General features: G+C 41.4%; 1 protein-coding gene across 1 annotated transcript in view; it reads right to left on the minus strand.

Annotated features, from left to right (window-relative positions):
• IPO9 (importin 9) overlaps window positions 1-18,319 on the minus strand; it is a 48,234-nt gene that overhangs the window by 22,576 nt on the left and 7,339 nt on the right. Inside the window, exons 5-15 of the mRNA XM_014526778.2 lie at window positions 17,598-17,799; window positions 16,545-16,633; window positions 16,040-16,126; window positions 13,724-13,843; window positions 11,982-12,082; window positions 10,723-10,781; window positions 9,746-9,897; window positions 7,996-8,094; window positions 7,698-7,804; window positions 5,152-5,291; window positions 1,236-1,395 (exon numbers count right to left, since the gene is read on the minus strand). Of these exons, the coding sequence (XP_014382264.2) occupies window positions 1,236-1,395; window positions 5,152-5,291; window positions 7,698-7,804; window positions 7,996-8,094; window positions 9,746-9,897; window positions 10,723-10,781; window positions 11,982-12,082; window positions 13,724-13,843; window positions 16,040-16,126; window positions 16,545-16,633; window positions 17,598-17,799 (1,316 nt within the window). The remainder of the gene's footprint in view (window positions 1-1,235; window positions 1,396-5,151; window positions 5,292-7,697; window positions 7,805-7,995; window positions 8,095-9,745; window positions 9,898-10,722; window positions 10,782-11,981; window positions 12,083-13,723; window positions 13,844-16,039; window positions 16,127-16,544; window positions 16,634-17,597; window positions 17,800-18,319) is intronic.

The following is an 18,319-nucleotide window of genomic DNA, read 5'->3' on the forward strand; positions in this document are numbered from 1 at the left end:
GGTTAACACCCCTGTCGCTACTCATCCTATCCCATTGCTCCCCAAATAAGTCTGTAGCAGGGCTCTGTACCTGAGAATTCAGTGGCGGGACAAGTGAGACTGCTCTTCCTGTCACTGGAAGTGGGTCCTGATCCAGCTCACAAGGAACACTGCAATCTGAATCTGGCTAGGGGGAAGAAGAGGGGGCCTGGCTGGACCTGGGAGCAGGAACTCCTGAGCTCTAACCTATGCCAGTCTCCCCCTGTACAGCGAGGGGGGAAAAGGGGACAGAGATAAGGATGGGCTCCTCTCCCTCTACTGCTGCTAATGCTCCAGGCAGCTCCTGTAATACCTGTGGACTCTCCCCCCTCCACTCCCAACTATTTGCTGCTGCAACTCTACATTTACCCTCCTCTGACAAACAATGCACCTCTTCCTCCATTTCCACTGTTTGTCCATAATCTGAAAAGGCCATATTGTGCTTCTCTTTTCCCTCCTGTGTGGATCTGAGTGTTCGTGTTTTGTTTGTTTAATCTCTCCTTCTCACCCTACCCTCCTCCCCAACCATGTGATCATAGGCAGTGGAAGGCTGGGGCTAACGGGGCTCAGCCCCCGCAAACGTGGGGCAGCAGGTAGGGCCACAGGGCGGCTCAACAGTGAGCTCCAGGAGGCTGCAGCAGGGGTGGGGAGGGGCACACACACAGCCAGGATTGCAGCCAGGCGTGTGGATTACTGCCCAACACGGCAGGCAAGTACCTGTCCCACCCTTCCAGCTAGCCACCTTCACCTTTCCTCCCCTCCTCACCTCACTCCCACACCACCTCCCAACCTGCACCCCAACACAGAGTCACCCCTCAAGCTCAAAGGGCCCTGCAACCTCAGCAACCCATGGGGTCCCAGGGCAAAGGAGAAGAAGCTGGGGGCACTTCTGTCCCCACAACCACCACCACCGCCCCCTTCCATCCCTGCTTGCTTATATTCCTGTGAGCCAGTACCTCCTTTTGTCCCCGTGCTTTCTTACTGTGGTGTTTTGTAAGCATTTGTCATACTGACTTTCAACAGCATATCTTACATGGTCAATCTGTGTAGTTTTAGGTTGGTTTAGAACTTTATAATGTTTTAAGAGTCAAACCTGCCCCTCATTTATAAAAGTCTGCCTCCAAAGAACACCTCAATTTTCCTGATCTATAGCACCAACTGTATTAACCCATTCCTTCTCATCCACCAAGGTCAGTCATAGTGTGTGGTCTACTTACCCCCAGATAGCCCTGACCGCAGAAATCCGGACAGAAGGGGGCTGGGTCTCATGGAGACCACTGACTGTAGCCTGTAGGAACTGCTGGATTAGTTCTGGAGACATAGCAACCGTGAAACGACTGGCAGCCCAAAGAGCTCGGCCCAGCAGGAAAGGAGAGACTGAAGGAAGAGAAATGTTTTAGACTAAGTTTTGCAAATTTAAGACTAGTATAATTTTTTTTTCTGCATCCAAATACTCTGCTCTCCCTACATGCATTGTTTTATAGGAAGGTCTTCTACATGTCAGAGAAGACCAATAAGGCGGGGCAAATGATTTAGTCTGCATGATGAAATCCAAAGAACCCAAGCTTTCATTTTTTTAAATGTTCCTGGCTTTCGTAAGTGCTAATCAAACCTTCAATTGGTAACATAAATGTATTCAATACAATCCTGTAAAGGTTTCCCAACCACTGAAACAAACGGAATATGGAAGAAGAATGAAGTTCATGACAACGGAAATTCGGAAAAAGGAAAGGAAAAAGAAAAAAAGAATGAAACAGACCAAGTTTCAGACCTTAAAATCAAATGACCTTCTTCTCAGAATGAATCTGAAATTCAAAGTTTTCCAAAAATGGCTAAACAGGAGGAAGGGTGTTAATTTGAAGTAAACTCACAGGAAAGAAAAGAAATAAAGAAAAAAAAAAATCAAGAAGCAGGCAAGTTGACTTTAATACAATTATATTCAACATCCTACTAGTAAAGTGAGTACCAAAAAGGGATGTGGTGCCACAACTTTAAGTGAAAGTACCCTTTCTAAAATGAAATTAGTCAAAATATTTAAAAGTGAAATTCATAGGAGGTTACACAGAAGCCACTCAGACACACAAACATGGACAGCCTCAGAACCACAGTTAAACAGAAAGGAAATCAGGCAGACAAGGGGTAGACCAATATAGCTAAACAACAAGATTCATTTGGAAACCAGATTGTAGGAAAGCCTATACACAGGAAGATAAATTACAGGAAGAAAAATGAAGTAATTTGAGAGCCAAAATTAAAATGTCAAAGAGCAAACAGTTGAAGTTAAAAAAAACTAAATTAAGATTGTCTAAGTATATCAGAAACAGGTAAGCTGTGAAAGAAGTAATAAGTACACTTGATAAACCAAGGGTTAAAGGTAAGGACATGGCCAAAACGTTAAAGTGATTTATCTGTGTCAGCCTTCATTACTGGCAGTGTTGGAGATATTCCTACCTTCAACATTCCTTTATGGTAATAAAGATGAGGCTTTCACAGAAACTGATGGATCAGAAGAGGTGTGGAACAAACTGACCACTTAAAATACAGTCCAGATTGGGGATTTGACCATTTAAAATACAGCACAAGGTCCAGACTGGGTAATGGGGTGATGATTAATTTAAGTGTTCCTCCCCTATTCACACCTGAGAGGAATAAATCACTGAAAATTAACATCCAAAGTGGGCATGGTTTAATGGCCACTCAAATAGGTTGTTGGGGGCTGGGGGGCACAGGGGTCAGGCTCTTCCAGGTGGTGATGAATTTACATGTTAAAAAGGAGAGGCTTGTAGTAAGTATGACTCCTGAAAATAGGCTATTCAAAGAATATTTTTTCACGGTGGGGAAAATAAATGAGACACTGTTGAGATAAACCACATCCAAAAGACTGGATTAGCAATCTGTGTCTGAAAGGATGTAAAATATTCTCCTGGTCATAACTGGATCAGGAAAGACATCGGGTCTAACTGATGCATACCTAGGGACAGGAAGTTATTTGCATATATAGGCTCCCCAAGAACTCAATAGAATTATGCAAACAGTCAGATAAGAAACCATATTTAAGCCTTGCCATGAGAGCAAGTCTTTGACTTCAGTTTTCCGTGACACGAGGGGACATTTTCACTCAGGCTACTAGCTGACAGAAGAATTTGCAACAGCTGCTTTCTAACCTGTCAAGCTGAGTAGAAGCTGACATCTTAGGTTTAAGACGCAGGGTTAAAATCAAATTATTATTCTAATGTTTCCTTTAGTTTGTTTATTTTTGTTTCAACATGTTACTGATTTTTATGACTGCTCTTATTTTTATAATAAATCACTTTGTTATCTCTCATAACTTTGTCAGTGCATGCATTTAGGATTTTAGAGCATCTGACCAAACAGGCAGGCCTCTTCTTCAGAGGATGGGACCTGTAATTTCTGAGTACAAACTGGATAAATGGAGTGATTCTTTAAAAACTTGAAAAGTCTCTTCTGCCAAAAGCTACCACAACCTGGGTGACATTGGTAAAACTGATGTACCAAAGGCCAAGGAAATGGTTCCTGGCACATCTCAGTGGCCAAGCACAGAGAGTAGAGGAGTCTGGGGCTGAAGGACACCCTGAAAGTGTGAGTGCACCCTAGGGTGCATCTCAAAGGAACAACTGACTGAATTCCAGGTCGGGGGGGGTGTAGCATCGCACAAGCTCTTTATACAACCACTTTTCCATGTAGGGTGGTAGAATACACTAAGCCTAGATTTAAAAAGGACTTAAATAATTAATTATAGATCTGTAAAAAATCCTACATGTATATTGGAAGGTCAGACGAAATAAGTGAAAATACAGTTAACCACCTGAAAGATCATGGTAAGATCTAACCATCATGGATTTCATTTCTTCAAGTCATAAAAAAGTAGGGCTGGAAGGGACTCAGGAAGTCATCTATTCCGACCTCCTGTTCAAGGCAGAATCATCCCTAATTCACCCTAGACAACAGGGCTGAGAGACACTTCAGGCACTGATTCGATTCAGAGGAGATTTGGTCCAATTCGGTGGCCAAATCTCTGAATCCAGATCAAATCAGGGGACCAATTAATAGGCCCAAATCGATTTGAAGCTCTCCAAATCTTCAGAAAAGATTTGGAGAGCCTCGATGATTTGGGCAGTCCCTGATGGCTGCAGCAGGACTCGGAGCCATTAAGTAGGGGGCGGGGGAGGGGACCATGGGGGGGACCCCTGCCAGGCCCCATCCCCTGCCTGCTCCCCCAGCCCCACCCCATGGCTGCCCCACCCGCCCAGCTCCCAGTGCTTTAAAGAAAAGTCCCACTCACCAGGTGCTGCTGGGCAAGGGGGCAATCCCCGCTGCCTCTGCAACCTGTAATCAGTTGTGCTGATCTTAATTTACTGACACAGTTAAAGAATTCTAACAGATAAGAGTAGCAACTGACAATTTCTTAATATTTCCAAATGGCTTTTGAGAAGGTCATGGAAAAGACTATTAAAAAGATCAGAAATCATGGGGTAAAAGGCAAAAGCTTTGGCAATGTAGCAGATGGGAAACAAAATAGTATTAAAACTAAATTTTTGTTATGGCACAAGTTGATAGTATGCATTTCAAAGTGCTCTTCTAGATCCTGTTTTATTTGAAATCTGGAAATAGGGAAGACCAAAAACAGCAATATTTGCAGATGACAGTTATTTAGTTTAGTCAGGAGCAGAATGGACTGTGAGAAATTAAAAGTAAACTAAACTAAACAGTTTAAAATATTCTGGTGCTATTGGAATCTTGAAATGTTCAAAGCACCTTATAGGGAGTGGAAAAGTCCTTCAAAAAGTTCTCCAAAATGGTTTCTCTTCTACCCCAAGGAGGTCCTGCAAGTACCAAGTCATCCACATATACACAATGCATTTCAGTAGAAATGTACTGGCTTACTATTCAAATAAGATGACACTTAACCTGAATTGTGTATAAACAGGGAAGGAAGAGATAAAGATCAATTTGGCCTCTTCCTCTCAAGTTTTCTGTGAATAATGATAAGAAGTCATGCCAAACACCATTTTCCACTGCATACAGCAGGGACTTATTTGTAAACATTTTTGAACAGATTTGGCTCATCAGATTCTTGGCACCTGCAACTACTCAAAGCTTTTAGGGACCTACCTGACAAGTTGAGGTCGGCAAGAACAACATTTGTGAGGAAACCATGCATATCAAAGTGAACTCTACCATTCTTCACACTGTCTGTAATGATAGATTTCACGGAGCCTAGAGCCAGCATGCAGGCTTCATGTATCTTCCACCTAGAAAAGAATTTAGATGCCTTTAATTTTCCTACATTTGTTTTGTAATATATGGCTTTCTTAATATCCTAGAAACAACACAAACTTCCCTCTATTATTTCCCATTCCCCAAACAATGTGACCCACTTTACTTATCTCATCTAAACTATTTCCCACCATTACACCATATTCCATCACAAAATAAAGAAAATGATGAGAGTTATAATATGGTGATGGTGGCCAATCATTAGCTCTCTTTTGAAATCCTTTACTACCTAGACAATATTATGAATCCAGACCAAAACTATTTGATGTGAAGTTGTCTTTTACAGTTAACATTAACTCTAAACTTCCTGGTGTATATAAAAGACTAAATAAAGACCAGCAGAGACTCCCTATGCTTGAAGAAGGGCGATTGCGCCCAAAAGCTTGCCCAGAACTTTTTTCCAGCTACTCAACTGGTCTAATAAAAGATATCACTTCTACTCAAAGAACCTTGCCTACCTAAATGAATAAGTACATTTTACAAACATACACCAGGAAGTACAGAATTAATGTCAACTTTAAAAGACAAACAAATAGCTTTAGTCTCTCTCCTTCAATTTAATAAAGTTTTAGTCTGGAAATTTCATTCAGAGAAGGGAAAAAGGGACCATTAATGTGGTCAACACGTTGGTAAAACCAGCCTTAAGACATTTAATTAACCTTAATAGGTGCCTGAAAAAAGAACCCTCTTCCTTCCTGTTGATTTCCTGATAGCTGCATGAAAGGAGCAGAACTCATGCAACGTCATGAGGGCTAAGGGTTCTCTTACGGCAAGTGCCTCAATACTCCTTCAGGCTTCCACATCTTCTGCAAGCCTGATTAGGTAGCTTGCTGGGCCTCACCAAAGCCTCCCACAGCCCTAGAAGCACACAGGGGACACAGAAGCCCAAGTCCCTAGGGCAAGCGTCAGTAGGTTTAAACATACTCCATAACCAAAAGAAGGCTCATTCAAGGGCCTGTTGAAACCACTGATCATAAGGATACCTGTAAGAGCCCCTTCCTTCATTTGGCAGGCCTCGGGGAATTGTTCAGAAGCAAAACCAACCACCTCCCCTACCTAATAACCTTCAATAAGGCAACTTGGGGAAATTTGGAATTCACTTTTAAATTTCCACCCAGTAATATCTACCAAGCCTGCTAATACTAACAGACCACTGGCCTGGTTATAAAGACTACCACTGAAACCCTAAGGTTTTCTGGATGCAATATTATGGCTCCTTTCACAAGGCCGCTGCAGAAGGTCAGTAACAGGCGTCTTAGGCTGTCTATACCAGGGGCAGGCAATTATTTCGGGTGGAGGGCCACTTACTGACTTTTGGCAAGCCATTGAGGGCTGTATGACAAGCAGCCGGGGTGGATAAATATTAATTTTCTAAATTTTGTAGGGGCCCTGAGGGCTGGATAGAATGGCCTGGCGGGCCACATTTTGCCCACCCCTGGTCTATACTATGATGATGGTAGCAGTTCTCACTGGGAACAGTTGGGTGGCATCCTATTCTCACACTTGAAGCCAAAAATTTACTTTTAAGGCTGCTTTACAATTGTTCCAAAGGCAAGTCTCAACCACACCAGAGGCTGAAGTCTCAGCAGAGCTGCAAAAGGACATCCCAGATTCTAAGGTTTCTAGAGGCAGTAGAATATTTTTTAGCGGTGTTTCCCCACATTCACGCTTCCCTCCCATTTCAGCAGTACATTCTTCCAAGCTCCAAACAATTTCCCAGCCTCTTCTCCTGCCCAAACTTCCTTCGTGACTTTTTCCTAATGTCCAAAAGGAGAGGCTGCCGAAAGGCTGCAGGGCCAAAGTATTCTAACGCTTTTAGAGATTAATCCCATTAACTTAAGTAACTTTTTAATTCTAAATACAAGTCTCATCATAAAACAATTTCCTCCAATTAATTTTTATATAAAAGCCCTTTTGGTGTTGTGAACTCTTAGTAAAAAAAAAAAAAAAAAAAAAAAAAAAATGAGATCTAGTATTTTAAATTTTTAAAATATGCACAATAGCCTATTCTACTGTGCATCAGTGTATTAGTACGATTTTTTATGCACCACTTTAATGCGCAGTAGAATAGGCTACTGAACATTAAAGCGCACACGTAGATATACCCACAGGAGTTTAGCTACAATTTTAATTATGGAGTGATTACTGCTACTCTCTAAAATCCAATTAAATATGACCAGAAAGCTAATACACTCTGCAATATCTTCTGTAATGGGTCTTCCTCTCCTTACGTGTTATAACAACAGGTCTGGGATTGATGCAACTTAAATGTTTTTCTAGTGAAAATTAAAAAGCGCCCATCTCAGAGGGCTCCAGGACACAAATCTGAGCAGAGCTAGTTTATTTCTCTCACACAATTCATTTCAACTATGCCTCCTTACCAATGCTCAGCACCACTGTTTTTAGCCTGTTCAGCTTCTTGTAAATGTCTTGTAGCAGCTGCAGCCAAAGCAGTTGCACTCTCATTCTGGAAGTCAGCAGCTACAGCCTAGATAGAAGTGGAAGTTATTCATTCTTAATCTTTACATCAGTTTATTCTGAACAGCATTTTTGCTCCTGCTGTAGCAAACTGACTTGTTAAAGATGGCACATAAAGGACAGTAACAAGAGCTAGCTTGATTTAGGTTGCAATTCAATACCATTAAGGTTCTTTAAAAAAAAATGAAGTACATTTCTTACCAGCAACAAGTCTTGTGCGGCGATCCTTACTGTATAAGAAAATGTGTCATCATCTTCATCCTCTACAAACTGCTGTGGATTTGCAGTCCAGACTTTTATCTGAAAAAAAGGGTGTGGAAAGAACAACAGTTCAGTAACATGCGATGGCTGAGAAACAACAACATCTTTTGCCTACTCTCATGATTATCCAAAGCACATATCTAATCCAACAGTTCAGCTATCCAGGGAGGTTCAACCACTTTTCCTCTGAAATGGGCTCAGTATTCAGGTGCCAGTATGTACTAATATTTATTTAGCTGCATTTCAGTTAGAAACAATATCTAAAAGGCTGCAATCCGTAAATCAGGACGTGACAAGAGTCAAGAGCACATTCTACTAATTTAAGATGGGAGATCAGAACAGTATTTTAGCTGACTCTGAAGACCCTCTTGAATTTCTGATAAGTGTTTCACTGCAATTGCAAGTGCTCATTAATTTATTCAATCATTCATTTAGAACAAAGGTGGGCAAAATAGTGGATCTGGCCAGCAGCCAGACTTCACTTCCCAGCAGCTCCTACCTGTGTGGCTCCCAACCAGTCTCCATGGAGACCGACTGGGCAGGAGCCGCACAGGCAGGGAACACAGCTGAGCACAGCTCCTCCAGGGGCAGGATCCTGGGTTGATGACAGCATGGGACCACGGCAGAGCTGTGATCTGCGCATCTCTGCGCACAGAATCTACATTCATCTAATGGGCATGTGGGTAGTGGATCATGGTTGTGATCCAGCCCTGGCCCCCCCAAAATCCCAGGGTCACCCCAGCCCTGCCTGCCTGTCTTGCTCCTGGACACATGCCCCATGCCAGCTGCCTGGACACATGCCCTGCCTGCATGGGTCCCACCCCCAGCAGTGGGGCTGAATCCAGCAGTTACAGCTAGGAGCTGCCACTGCAAAGGCTACTGGGAAATGGGAGTCCACCATGGGCCTGATCCAGCCCGTGGACCAGACTTTGCCTACTCCTGGCTTAGAACCATATATTCCCATATGCACAAACATTCTTGAAAAGACTTCTGACGTCCCCAGAGAGAATATTTGAATTAAATTGCTCTAAACCCTAATAACTGCTGAGGCCTGCATTCTTAGCACCGTACCAATGATAGATCCAAGGTGTCTAACAACATTCATAAGCCCGGTGAGCATCTGACAAACAAATAGTGTGCTGTGGAATGCACTTTGCCTTCAGATATTGAGTATCTGCCTCCAACTCGTTGAACATACAAGCAGCAAATACATCAAACTCTTTCCTAGGCTTAGCACACACTACTAGTATGGAAAAAGAACGAACGAACGGGCCCAAGGAGACCACCACAAAAGAATTAAAAAAAAAAAAAAAAAAAAAAAAAAAAAAAAAAAAGCAAAAAAGCTCACCCCTCCAATAAACCATTACAACTTCCACCTCCATTCCTGCAGAAGCACTATGAACTTCTCCCAGCACATTCTATGATCTTACCAATGAAAAGATAATTTGATGACATTCCTTCATCACTTACCAACATTATCCCAAAGCACGTTAGAATATTACTACTGTCTCTCAATTTTCATAACTCCTAACACACAATTTTAAGAAAGAGATGAGGCCATTTATATTAGTAGCACGGCTTCCTGCCACTCAAATATTTTCTAGAGCATTAGCTGCTTGTTTTAAATTTGACATCTCTTCCCTTCTTTACTGAAAGTACTTCCTATACAATGTTATACAACTGTACTCACCTGCTCCTCTGTAATTTGCATGTAAAGAATGATGTAGTAGATCAGCTCAGGCAAAGCTTTTTTCACTGTGCTTTTAAATTTGTGGTTTTCCAACAAGGCATGAACAAATTCAAATATGCTGAACACAAGGTTTTCAAAGCCCAATACTTCACCTGAACAAAGAACAAAGGAAAAGAGCCAGACCTGAAAATGCAGTTAGAGCACAAATGGCTTGCAAACACAGTTATAAACCATTATTATATCAATCAGGATTATCTCTGGTTTCATTCCTAGACTAGCAAGAACTGGATCTACTGCAGAGAAAACCCAGAAAGAACCCATTTCCCCTTTACACTAAATTGTAATCCCTGGAAATGATTAAGGGTCAACACAGTCTGGTTTTAACAGACGTCCTGCCTTTTTCATAGCTGAAAGGACAGAGGTCCCTTGAACTAATTATGTAGTTTATAACAAAAAAGAAATGGTGCCAGATTTTCTTTTTTAAATAAATTAAAAAAACCTAACTAGAGTGTCTTCCTAAGACAGTGGCTTCCTCAATTTAAATCTTCAACTACAGTAAGGATCACTGGACATGTAGAGGCCTCCTTAACCACTACAGTTTACTGCCTGTTATTGTAAGCCACAATATCACATACTCATTCATAAACCTATCACAATCCATCTTAGAATTCATTAGGGGGGTTTTTCCTTCCGCTACTCTTATTAGAATGCTGCTCCAGAATGTCACTCCTCTGATGTTTAAAAAGAATCTGATTTCCAGGCACAATTCATTTATGACCAAGAAACCACACCCTGGTGTATCTATGAAGTAGCCTGCACACCACATCAATGTGTTATAGTACAATGCTGGAAAACTTTGTAAGTTTTCATGAACTGTTAGCTCATCTAGGTCACTGTTTTGACAGCAGGATTTGTTTTGATGAATTTCCCTGCTATCCATCTTTAAAACAGGTAAGTGTAGTACAACTCATACTTACCATCAGAGTCTACAGGGTCCTCTACTTCTTCTGTGTAATTTACTTCTGTTCTCACATAGGTAGCGTAAGTTAAGTAAACATGATCAAAAGTTTGGTTTGCACATTTCTAAAAAGCTGCTTCCAGTTAGGAACAAATCTGCTCTTAACCTGAAGTCTTTGCAATTTGCTTTTCCCCCCCTGCCTGAGTTTCAAGCAAAATAGATAAGAACCACAGAAGACCATGAGCTGCCTGAACTAAGTGTGAAAGACCATCACCAATTACACTACCTGTTTACAGTCAAATTCCATAGGACATTTTCAACTATGCTTCAATCCCTCAGAATATATTAATTCATTTATAATAAACATCAAAGTTAGGAGTATGCATTACCATATAAATATATTTGCACTCATTCAAGTTCCATCTGCCCTAGAATTAGGTTACATACACAATATGCTCCCATGCTCTTAAACTGCCCAGGCTGTCCAATGTACAGTACCAAGATTTTGAAATATAAGACTATGAACACAACACTGCCACCTAAGATACTGTAGTCTGTCAAAAGGTACTGTACTTCCCCAAAGGACCGGACTGCCAATTTCTGGGTGCCCACTGGTTCTCATGGAAAAAGGAGAAAGCTTGGAAGAGCCATGAGATGACTTTTAGTCTGGAGAAACTGCTTTAAAGTGAATGGCTAAAGCAGGTCAATCAATTTAGTTTATCCAAGGGGAGATTAAGAAGCATCACCAGGAGAACTAACCATTGGATGGGCCTCCTTAACCTAGCAAGCAACAACATGGCAAGATATGATGGCTGAAAAATGAAATAAAAAAAAAAAATGTTGAATCTTTTTCAGCTTGAACAGACATTAGGTCTGTTACCAAAGGATATTCCTGAATGAAGTCTTTAAATCAAAATTAGGTGCATTTTTTTTAACGGTACCCTATTTTCTACGCTTCTAATAACCTATATTGAAATTACTGGGTAAAGTTGTATGGCTGTGTATTACAGATGGTCAGATTAAGAAGAAAAACAGTTCATTTTGGCTTTCAAAATTTGTGAACTTGTTAAAAGTTACGAACTGTTTTGAGTTGAGTAAGTTATCAGAGGCCTATGCAATCTATTGTTTTTTTACTTATTTATCTACAATGGTAAACTAACTACATTCCAATTTCTGCAGTAGCTACATAAAAGATCTCTATATATAGTAGCTTCCTATTATGAGAGGCCACGAGGATTTTCTTTTATTCTAATTTACACCGCACATTTTAAAGGGTATAAGGCTGCACTTTCCGTAAGGGTATTCCAAACAATAGGAAGGACCTGCTGCATAGAGGAAACCATGTGTTTAGGATAGTTCTTCACTAGTGCTGTCACAGCCTGGAAAACAAGACAAAAGAACAATTACAAATGAACATTCAAGCAATGTATCAGATTAAAAAGTCAGAATAAATATATTGACATTGCCAGTTCTCTCAGAAATATTCCATTCATGTTTGCTCTTTTGCAGGGGTGAGTCAAGCTTACCTCCCCCTCCCCCAGCAGTTTCAGCTTGCAGACAACAATCAATATTGAGACCCTGAACAAGCAAAATTATTATCTGGTCCTGGGAACTTTTTATGCCCATGGATTGGCAACTTTAAAAGGAGGCAGAATTATTTTTGTTTGATGACATTTTAAACTGTACCTTACATCTCTTTAACATGTCCTCCCTCCTCCCCCTCAATATATTCTTCAACTTTTTTTAAACCACTCTTCTTTCCCTCCTATCCTGCGTAACTACACTTTTCTATCCATGACCTAACGCACAAAATGGATACTCAAAAGGAATTTACACACAAATAATCTAATGTCACTTTCAGTCTAATGGAAAGATCGTTCAATTCCCCTGCCATTTGATCTGCCAATCCCGTCATGAATAATTACTATTGCCAGTTATAATTCATTAATTTACTGAAAATATTTTATTATAAGACTGTCCATTCACTTAAATACCAGTTCAGGTTTTTTCTGTTAGCTTTGATTTTCATTAAATTGATGAAAAATAGCATTTTGCAGTAGAGAAGTAGGACTGAAAGAGTATCAGTGCAACAGTTCTGTTCTGCAGAATCCCCTATAATCCTACTCTGCTCCCTCTCTTCCTTGGCAGCATACACTATTTGAGGACAATACCAAATTTGTCACCACTGTTCCCCAAAGTGCAACTGATCAACAGCATGCTGGGACAGAGTAGCGGGGTGTGCAGAAGAAAGCCGGTGAGTATTTACTGTAATGAAGCCCATACTTAGTACACAGCGGAATGGGATCAAATTCTACAGCAAGAACGCCAACATGCTGTGGAAAGCCTAAGTCCAGAGGGACTGAACTGCTCACTGACAAAGCCCTTTGACATTTGTTTTTAGCAACTTATCTCTCTACTAATTCTCCAGACAGCCAACTTGATAGGGCACAGCACTGACCATAACGTCTAAACACCCTGACCTTCAACGTCCTCAGCCCCTGAGCCCAGGAAACAACAGATCTGAACCAGGTTCAGTGGTTTTCAGCTTTCCAATTCCCGAGTGCTGCACTATGCTCTAAGGCCAGTGGTTCGCAACCTTTTTTGTACCAGAACCCATTTGTAAACATCGACAGCCAGTCTCAACCCAGCGCCCCTTGCTCCCAACCTGTTGCCCCCTACCCCCCAGCCCCCACCCCTCAGTGTGTGGGGCAAGGGGTGAGTGTGAGGGGCAGGGGTGTGGGGCATGGGGGCCCCCCCAACCAGTCCCAGGCAGCCTCTTGCAGGCTATAACTCACAGCCTGCAAGGGAAAAGCCATAGTTTCCCCACTTTTTTTCTCCTTTAAAGAAGAATCAATTTTTAAAAGTTTGTTGATTCATTTTTAAAGTCTGTTCGCAACCCTTTCACATAACACGAGATGCCAGAGGGAGCAATCAGCTCAAGGGTTTTGTACCATAAGATTACAACTGTCAAAAGATCGTGTATAAACATTTCTGTAGTCTAACACTCTTAACCAGCTTACCTTTAAGACCTCCATCTTAAATCCACTGTCTGACGTAGGCCCATCAGGCATCTGAAGAGCCTGAACAAAGGCCTCTGTGAACTGCTGCACCACAGGAAAAATCAACACTTTGGCTGCACCCTAGTCATAATCAACAGAAGAACAAGTGAATTCCAGATACAATAACTAGTACATTTACATACCTCCCATGAAGCTTTACAAAGCTGAAGCCATGGACAGGTACATTTATGCCAAGGAAAAAAAATGCTTTTTTCTGGCACAATATAAGATAGCATATAGGCATTCAAGGGGTTTTCTGCAGAACAAAAACAACCTGTTCCTTAAAAAAAGAAAAAAATATATATATATAGCTCTTTAAACCAGTAACTTCAAGAGAAAGAAGTTCTCTCAGACCACCTGTAATACATGCTTGCTTCTTTCAGGGCCGAGTCTTCCTCTCTTCCTTCCCACTCACTCCAAGAGAGGAGGAGGAAGGGAGATAACTGGTTGCCTCATGGCCTGTCCAGCAGTGAACTGTCAGAGACCTCTGCTGGGACGACACTGATGCAGCTGAATAGTACCAATACTGTTCAAGCAGCAGTGCCAATTCCTTTCACCACAAATGTTTCCAGAGAGTCCTGGGACAGTTCAGACGGTTCCACCAATGTTCCTTACCTCTTGAACAGGGGTCTCTCCAGATCTTGGAAAGTGAAGTGGCGGAAATGGGGATGACAGGGCATTCCCCATGGCTTCAAACATCTGGGGTCTTCCCAGGAGAGGGGAGTGAGGTGTTTTCCCGAGCCCCATCATCACTGTATAGGGGAGGGGCTGTCCTTGACTGCTGCTGCTTTTTAGCAACTACCATCTGATCACCAACAGCCTTTCAACTTCCAGGGCTTACAGGGGGGGCAGGCTGTCAATGACCGTTTCCTTTGGGGCAGTGGAAACCAAGGAGCAGCCCTCAACACAGGAGCTGGAATGCCTGCACAGCCCCCTTCTCACCAGGCTTATGGCACTGGAAATGTTTGGCACTTAAACTGAATGCCTATCCATACCCTGAATCTCCAAGACAGCAAAGCAAACCATACTGTTCTGCACCCTACCCGCCCCCCGCAAAAAAAAGCTGGTGACAATGACAGCGCACCGCAAAGTCCATGCAGCCTCAAGTTTAAGTACATTTTTTGAGCAATCCTTCAAGCCAACTGTCAAACTGATGGGTTTCTCAAAGTCTAAAAGCTACCGTAACTTACCCAGTTAATTATTGCTGTCTTAGTAATAAACAGATAGCCTAAGAATTAAGGGGCTCAGTCATCTGGTGAATACTGTATTTTCCCGCATACCACACGCCCCCAAATAAAATACACACCTTGTTTTTGGAAGGCAGAATGTAGGAAAAAAAGATTTTTTCCAGTCACGGACGCCTGTGTGACTGAGTAAGTCCTCCTGGAAACAGAGTTCAGGAAGTGTAGCATCCCATGAGACAGCCTGGGTTAGGCAGCAGGGACTTCCTGGTGTGGCAGGACAGCAAAAAGGCTAGGCCCCAGACCTTTGCAAGGGCAGTAGTAAGACTGTTACTTCTTTGCTGTAAATAGTTCTTTATATAAATTCCTGTAAATAAGAAAGTGTTGTTTCCATACCACAAGCCTTACCAAGATACTACAGACTACAGGCAGCAGCTCACTCACCCTCCACCAGTTCAGTGGCTCTACAGCCAAAAAAGTCCGTGTTTCCTTGCTCTATTTCATCCTGATTCTCTACTTAAGGTACACTCCCCAATTTTGGAGGGCTGAATTTTTTGGGAAAAAGGTGTGTGGTATGCAAGTAAATACGGTATTTAAAAGCTTGTTCTCCTAAAGTCAAAGCTGTGCTCTGAACAGTGGCGAGCAAAGCAAAATTATAGGCTCTAAACTGAACAAAATCAAGCAAAATAATTAATCTATATACAATAATATATCAAGGGAAATTATAGTTTCCCTTGATATTGTTCAGGGATAATTATATATATTTCAGACACCAGAACCTGTTTGTTTATAGAGACTTATGACTCCATAGCCAAGAGTTACATTTTGCATTTCAAAAGTGAGACAACTCCATGAGTCCACTTGGACAGATGACTGCCTGAGACCTTGGAGGGACCAAGAGACCAGGGAGGGTCTGAGGTACAGTTTACTTCATAACTGACAGCCAAAATAAATGGACAATACAGTGCTTCCTCCCCAGAATAGCAGGGCTGAATCTAAACTTCCTGTTTCCAAACGCATCTGTTTTACATTTGCTCAGAAACTCGTTTCCTATAACATACACACTAAATTCACAAACTTCAAATTCAGCTCTTACTTTCTCTAGCTCTTCCATGTTACAGATCATATGGGCACATGTGGTGAAGATCTCCACTGCACGTGATCTTGTGCGAATACCATAAACCTAGAAGGAAACATGTAATATGTTTCAAGTATGACAAGAGAAATATTGATATCGAGAGCATTTTGCAAGCTGCCATGAAACATGCTCTAGTCAATTTAGCACAATTCAGTAACTAGCTCTTCTAAAAGCAAAGTCTGAATTTGAAAGCAAGGCCCTAGCAAATTACTTATTATTGGCAAACGAACTTGGAATCTTTTATACAAGAGAAAAATAGAAAGGAAGTGCAAATACCCCATGCAATCCATTTGTTGCTTCTCTGAGAAGTCCTCTTAACACATTCAGCACACTTTCACATATAATTTCTAGCTATACCTACAACATTCTTGGACTCAGAGTAGTGGACAGAGTCCTCAACCTACAACACATTATGCCAGCAAGCACACTGAGAAAGTGAAGACAAAGGGGTCTTTTTCCATACCTCTGCCATAGTGAAAATTTTATACATTTCAGGAAGAATAACAGGAGCGACGAGAGGCATCTGTGTGTCTGTCACTTCCCGGGTAAACTCTAGGAATAGCAAACACATAAGAAGATTTCCTATACATTTAGGTATGCTACCGGTTCTCATTCCAATCCAGTTAAGTTCTAACCATAGAGATGTTTATTATTGGTTAATTATAGACAACAGTGAAAGAATGACAGTCGGCAATTTTTCGATTAGACAGCTGTAGCACACTGACGATACTGACAGCTAACATGCTTCAGGTGTTGAAGCTCTGTTTGGCAAATGGTCAAGTGTAAGCACTCACTTTATACATAAGATTCTGACCTCAGCATTGAATTTTACCCACAGGGAAAACAAACGCACTGATTTTTATTATAAAACTTTAAATAGCCTGGGTCAGAAGAATAATGACCAAAGGGTTTGGGATTATTTTTGTCTTTTTTGATATTGGAGTTTCACTTTCTAGAGCTAGTAGTGGGGTTTTTCAAAAATTGTATTTTGTGTGTGCAATGTTCTCCACACGCCCATATTCATGCCTGGTAGAAGATTAGAATGGAACATTTTCTAGGGTTTGTAGTTATTTGTAGATAAAGTTCACGCCTTAGTTACAATTTAAAATTATAAGACTTGTGAGAAAAGTGTCTTTATAGAAAACCACTGGGCTAGCAAGTGTCATCCTTCTGCTAAGAGATTTTAAAACAAAACTTTTCATCTATATTAAAAAGAAATCTCATCTGTTGGCCAAGAACAAATAGAAGAAATGCCAAGCTATAAGTTACAGTATGTGAAAACAGGGTGTTATAATGGAAGATCCTTATCAACCTTAACTTACAGCACAGGTAGCACGTGACCAATACAAGCCCTCCGCTTTAATGATATCCATTCAAGCAAGGAAACTTAGCAACTTAGATCCAGGCTTCAATCCTTGCAGCACAGAGATAGATGAACCTGGAACTTGCCATCTCAGGAAACAGGAAAGTGAACAAATAAAGGAAAAACCAAGATAACTACCCGAGTGTCACATACCTGTAAGCACTCTCATAGCTCCATGGACTGCATTCACATCCCCGCTAACCAGCATTTCCATCAACAGATTGAACAGCTCTGGCCAGGCTTCAGGCCAGTCCCAATGGGCTATAGCTGAAACTGCATAGGCAACACTTGAACGTACTTTGCTGATCGACTCTCTCAGCCCATTGGGTAGCAGCTCCCTAATGGCAACTTTTGCCTGCAAAAAATAAAGTTACTTAGCAAGAGAATTTCAAACAGCAGTGCAATACATGCAACTAATAAATATTTTGCATATAAAATCTGACTCTCCTTAACACCAAAAGAGAAAGAAGAACATACAATATTTCTGTCTTTTGTTACAGATAACGTACTCTGTTACAAAAAAAGCACACTACATGCCACTGCGGATGCCTGTTGCCAAGGCGAGAAGTCATATAAATCATGCAAGTGACACTAGCCATTATCTCTGCAGAAGTAGCCTACTCTAAATTGTTCATAACTAGTTAAGACTTTTTACTTTGTTACTCAGCAATCTTGCCGCAAGCACCAGCCTTGAAATTACCAAGGCCCAGGATCCTAGCACTAACACCAGGTAAAAGGAGTTTCAAGGACAGAACTAACAGCAATTGATGGCAGCAGTAGATATAGGGATGCAAGACACTTCGAAACTCATTGAGGTTTGTCTACAGCAGGAAAAAAAAAAAAAAAAAAAAAAAAAAAGAAAACCAAGGGCCTTT

This window comes from Alligator sinensis, unplaced genomic scaffold (assembly GCF_000455745.1).
Source record: "Alligator sinensis unplaced genomic scaffold, ASM45574v1 scaffold1580_1, whole genome shotgun sequence".
Classification (NCBI taxonomy): domain Eukaryota; kingdom Metazoa; phylum Chordata; order Crocodylia; family Alligatoridae; genus Alligator; species Alligator sinensis.